A 6,000-nucleotide genomic window follows, 5' to 3' on the forward strand; every position below is an offset into this window, starting at 1 on the left:
TTTTCGACTTAAAATACGTGAGTGGCCCGTTTTTAATATGTTTAATATGTCTGTGTCTCACGGAAGTTTCGTTATTAGAAAATAAGAATACCCGTATTCCCATACAATAACATTTTGCAGGCGTTTTAACCGTGCTACGGTTTGGTAAGAAATAATGAATCTTTGCTCAGTCAAATAAATTGATCGACGCCTCTGCTATATAATAGTGGACGTCTTTATTCTCAAATCTGATATTGGCCGAGCTCACGTGATCGATGGGGTGTTAAATAAATGGTGGACGTGAATTGGGCACGTAAATGACGGATAGCCCGCCATTTTGTAACTATCTTACCCATAGAGTAACAAAATAATTATACTGGGTGTTTAACAGGAGCAAAAAATTCAACTGCAGGCTGTACTGTACGAGTACCTACGTCAAACTGACCAACATTTGTTCAGGGATTTTTTATAATTATCGAACGAGGTATTTTTTATAATTATCGAACGAGCGAGCGAAGCGAAGTGAAGTTCTTGCATTCAACTTGGAACACACGGCTGGCTAGGGGCACGTCCCGGCATTTCGATGTTTTTAAGCTGAACTATCTGAGGATAGTTTGATGGACAATAACTTAAGTAAATTTGTTATAAATGAAATGAAATTCGGTAAACGTATATATGCAGGAATTATATTTTAGTCATTAAATTATGATCAGGCTCGATCTAGGGGCTATGGAGCTAGAAGAGCCTACACTGAGAGAAAAGGATAACAAAACACACTTAGAATTACAAAAATAAACTTAATCCGGGACAAGGAGAGTCAACTAATAGGAAAAAATTGACTTTTGCAATTTCTATTAGTTCTTGTTAATTTCTATTATCTGTTTGTTGAAATTAGATTTAGGATTACTGAGTTGTTTGTAGAAATAAATGAACTTTACTGAACTATCTGAGGATAGTTTGATGGACAATAACTTAAGTAAATTTGTTATAAATGAAATGAAATTCGGTAAACGTATATATGCAGGAATTATATTTTAGTCATTAAATTATGATCAGGCTCGATCTAGGGGCTATGGAGCTAGAAGAGCCTACACTGAGAGAAAAGGATAACAAAACACACTTAGAATTACAAAAATAAACTTAATCCGGGACAAGGAGAGTCAACTAATAGGAAAAAATTGACTTTTGCAATTTCTATTAGTTCTTGTTAATTTCTATTATCTGTTTGTTGAAATTAGATTTAGGATTACTGAGTTGTTTGTAGAAATAAATGAACTTTACAGAAATAATGAAACGTCTATAATTATTACTAAACTTCATTTTTTCCCCCAGTACAGAACTGTTTTTTAATTCCTGGTTTAGTTTACTACCCGGGGGGGGGGGGGGGGGGGCTAATTAGAAATGACGTAATTTATGAATAGCCCCATATTCTAATAATTAGGCCCCGAACTATTCTCTGCCACAAATGTCCCAAATATGCTAGCTGCACTGCATTGCCACGCGGAATAGCCAAGGATATCTGTTGGACCATATTAGAGCCAGCCCGCGGAGTCGCAGCCCCGTCCCTTAGCCGACGTCCAATCTCCCTAACCAGCTTCTTGGCCTCGGTGCACCGTGACCCAGCCAAAAACATTTAAAAAATCTTCAGTTTTGATTTTTACTTTTTTAGTGCACTTTAAAGTTTATTCTTTGACGCAATGCACCCGCAATGGCACCCGCGTGCGTGCGTCGTGCATAGACTAGGAATCCTCTAGACCGAGTTTAGAGCAATTATTTCATGAAACCGATGCTGCCATAAATACGGGCGTTCGGGGGACGAGGTGAGCGAGGTCCCGTGCCGTGATTGGTCCATTCAAAGACACGGACGTCACACAAAGACACATTCGACTCGAAAATGGAGTAAAATTACCGTATGCGTGGCAGAGGGGGTAGAGCTACTATGCTCAGTCTGGAGGATGTCTTGTCTGTGGCTCCGTGTGGCCACGTTAGCAGACGTCCTAAGATTTTTTCTCCAAGACCGTATGCTCGTTCGCCACCATCATGATTTAACCCATTCAGCGCTAATCCCAACACGTTTTGCCTCTATGAAGCATTCTCGCTACATACCGCGAAACTCATATTATCGACTACGAGGTAGCGCTACGACCGTAGCTTAGCAGTGAATGTGAGGCCAATTCAATCTTACATTTTGACATGAAAATGATACCTAAAAGATCTCACGCAATACCAGCTGGCGACTGAGATCATAACGCTATCTCCTTTACCCTTTGGTAAGATCAACCAAGAGTGAAAGATATGGCACTATGACCTAACTTGTCACTTAGTATTGCGGCAAGTATAGCTTGCGCGAATGATAACTAAATAACATAATTTATATACAATTTTGTCAAAGTGTACGCTCGAATTGGTCTGTGTAAAAAAAACCCCGTTCTGTAAAAAAAAGCATTTTCCCTTTGACCGTCCTCCATTACTGTGTAAAACGTTTCGCCCGACGAAACGTCCCTTGATTGACGTCAATCCAATCAGCACACCGTCACGTGCTTCGGATTACCTCACGCTAGATGGAGCGTTGTAATTTAGCTACCGAAAATTGGCCTACGTTGCTCCATAATTCTATATTTAATTAAAACTACTCGCCCCGGCTCCGCACGGGCAGAACCTTAACAAATTATACGCCAAAAACTTTGTCAAGAATCACTCTAATGATAGTTGAAAACTGCATGACAATCCGCTCAGTAATTTTTGAGTTTATCGAGAACATACAAACAGACAGACGCGGCGGGAGACTATGTATTATGAGGTGTGTTGATTTTAAAATTAATGTCAAGTCATACATAATTTAATTTAGGAACGTGTAAATACGTACATGGTATGGGTATCATTTTTGGTACAACTTATGGCGATAAGATAACCGCCGCCTGATATTCCACCTCTCTCGAATGAGTTCCCTATGACAGTTTTTCTTCGGATGGGGCTTCATTATCAAAATTATTGAAAATTTATTTTTAATACAGTTGCTCAAAAAGTGCTACTTTACGTAGCTGTTTAGCGTGCGGAAAGTTGGTTATCTCGAACTAGTGCTTTTTACTTTTCCAATTTTTTTAAATTTATACTTGTTCCAATTCACGACTACTTATTGATGAGTGTTAATATCAGTTTCCTTTAAACGTCGTAATCAGCATAAAAACCTACTGTTAATGTAAGAATATGAAAAATATACATATTTCATATTTTAATACTTACCTCTTCATCATTATAACACGTTTATTTTTTAATATTGAATATTGAAAATTCCGTTCTTAATAAGGTGTCTGAATGGAACGGAATAGCTGTCAAACGCCCATAGATATAATATACTTAAAGACGACGTCTAAGCGAGCTGTCACTGTTACCACTTTTGTTTAGTGTACGATTAATAATGTTTTACTTATTTTTTCGCAACTGTATTAAAAAACGTCGTTCGATACACGTGCGGAAATGTCATTCTTCACTCGTCCCGAGTCTTCCCACTCGCCTGCGGCTCGTGGCAAGATATCTCGGTACTCGTGAAGTAATGACATACCTTCCGCACTAGCATCGAAATGTACTATAACGATACAAGTGCGGAAAAGAGGAAATTCGAAACGAGTGGCGATAAGTTAAAACACGACCGAAGGGAGTATTAAATCGAAACGAGTTGCGAATTACCTATTCGCACGTGTATCGTACAACATCTTACAGTAGGTCCTTTAAACTTTTGACATACACGAAAAGTGCTATTTTACGCACTAGTGCGGGAAAATAGGGCCATATGTACTGTAAAATATGTATTTGCCGTATGACGGTAATAATCTAAATATTACATTTCTAAATAAATTAATGTACTAAAGCTCCAAAAAAATACGGTTGTCTGTAAAGTCGGTTTACGGACGATAATTTTGCGTGGTAACGTCATAAGAAAACATTGATGAATAACGTTACCATGGAGATTTCTCCTCAACGTTACCATGGAAATCTGTCCACAACGAGACACTTTTTCGTGCATGCTACTGGTGTTCATCGATTTATAAGACGTTATCACGTCAAAACATTTTTTATTCATTTTACGACAGCTACTCCATATAAAAATGAACTGCAATAGGGACCATCATTTGTCGCGATAGATTTTATCAGACATATGTCGAAGTTTAGAAGTATGCTCTGCTCGCGACATCTAGTGAAGTAGGTATCTATGGCGCCCAGTCTTTGAGAGACTGTCGTGCTCTCGGGGCCTGTGAGTGACACTTAGGCACAGAGTAGATAGTAAAAATAATATAGAAGGATCACTTACAAACCTATTGTGCCTACATTATTTTTAATCGTATCCAATGTAAGATTGAATTGGCATCCATCGGTGCACTAACTTTCGGCGAGCGAACTAATCGAAGCTAATCCAGTTACAGTTGCTAGCGAAATTTTGTATTTCTAAACATATGGCAAACAAAACAGCCGGGCGTCCGCTAGCTGGCGCGGATGCGCGGAGCGGGTGAGCGAGTTAACGAAAAACAGTGTGCATGAGCAACGCTAACTGGCGCGGACGCGTGCGGCGGATTTTACCTATGCAATGGCACCCGCGTGCAAACGCCCGCTCCGTGCACCCATCCACGGAGCCCTAAGGGTGTCCTAAATGACTAAACGGTGAGAGAACTCGTTAGCGAGTTTTCATTACATTGCGTTATTTGATCGGTCGGCTGAATTGATGTAACCTCAATGGTCCGTAATGTAACTAAAATCGCATGCGAGTTCGCGCACCGTCACCATGAGCCCTTAAAGATTAATACCAAAACGAGCTTTTCCCTCCGACTTAGCGAGCGCAGATTAAAAAGTTCGAAAAAGCTTTCAAAAGTTCCCGGTTTGTGTAATTTTAGGTTTCCAATGTGGGTTTTGAGTGGTAAACTTCTACGGATTTAATGTAAACCCCGCGTCCCGAGTTTATTGAGTGTGTGAGGGTTTCATATCACCCGAGATCAGATCGGACAGTGTGAAAACGCTCTAACCCCATACCTTTATTCTTTTTCCCCAGGGTCCCACGCGGCCTCGAAGACGTGTCCAAGTACCCGGAGCTGTTCGCCGAACTCCTGCGCAGCGGACAATGGAGCGTCCAGGAGCTGAAGAACCTGGCCGGGCTTAACATGCTGAGGGTCATGCGCCAAGTTGAGAAGGTGAGGAAATTTAGTCTTAGTCACTCTTTGTACCCAGAGACCCCAGGGTCCAAGTACCCGGAGCTGTTATATATATCCGGCGCTATCAAAGAGTATTTCTAACTTGGAACTGTTTTATCAGGTCCGCGACGAGCTGCGCACGAACGGCGCGGAGCCCGAGGAACACCCCGATTCGCCCAATGACAACGGCAACTGCACAAGCAACGCCTTCTACACCGAGTACGTGTAGGCCTCTAGGCCTCCCAAGAAAACAACTTATTCAGAAGCATCAATAGCTCTTAAAACCATTTCTGACAGATTGTTTAATCATTTTACACCGAATTTGTGTAGGCCTCTAGGCCTCCCAACAAGCCAACAAATCTAGATGCAACAATAATAGGTTTATCACAATTTCAGTTAGTTTATTGTGTTCAATTGTTTACTTTTACACGGAGTACGTGTAGGCCTCTGCCTCCCGAGCTATCAACAACTCTAGAACACTTCAAGTCGTGACTAGGCCCTTGTGCTGGCACCCTAATGGCTACGAGGTACGTTAGTTATCTGACAGTAAACAGCTGTCAAATATGTAATACAAGAATTCCCCACAAAAGTTCAAATATTCCTTATATTTCGCGTTGCTAGTTGTAAAATAGGCGATTCACACGTTATTTTTAAACATTCACTGCCAAGTAAGCTAGGCGGGTTCTCCGTTCGTAGGCACTTTTCGCTGCATACGGGCTGTCTCGTGTAATCGGCTAGGCACGTACCGCGTAGCTCGCGCTGGCACTGAATGTACCTCTTTTAACACCATGATTTGTCATGCCGAGCGAGCGATGCTCAATATTTTCTCGCGACTCAAAGT

The 6,000-nt window shown here is 41.0% G+C and overlaps 1 protein-coding gene across 1 annotated transcript in view; it reads left to right on the forward strand.

The window, feature by feature from the left end:
- Positions 1-5,519, forward strand: part of LOC134805155 (dipeptidase 1-like) — a 132,942-nt gene extending 127,423 nt beyond the window's left edge. The window contains exons 15-16 of the mRNA XM_063778456.1: positions 5,021-5,159; positions 5,281-5,519. Of these exons, the coding sequence (XP_063634526.1) occupies positions 5,021-5,159; positions 5,281-5,388 (247 nt within the window). The 3' untranslated portion in view covers positions 5,389-5,519. The remainder of the gene's footprint in view (positions 1-5,020; positions 5,160-5,280) is intronic.
- The last annotated feature ends 481 nt before the right edge of the window (positions 5,520-6,000 follow it).

The sequence above is a fragment of the Cydia splendana genome, chromosome Z (genome assembly GCF_910591565.1).
Source record: "Cydia splendana chromosome Z, ilCydSple1.2, whole genome shotgun sequence".
NCBI classification, from domain to species: Eukaryota; Metazoa; Arthropoda; class Insecta; order Lepidoptera; family Tortricidae; genus Cydia; species Cydia splendana.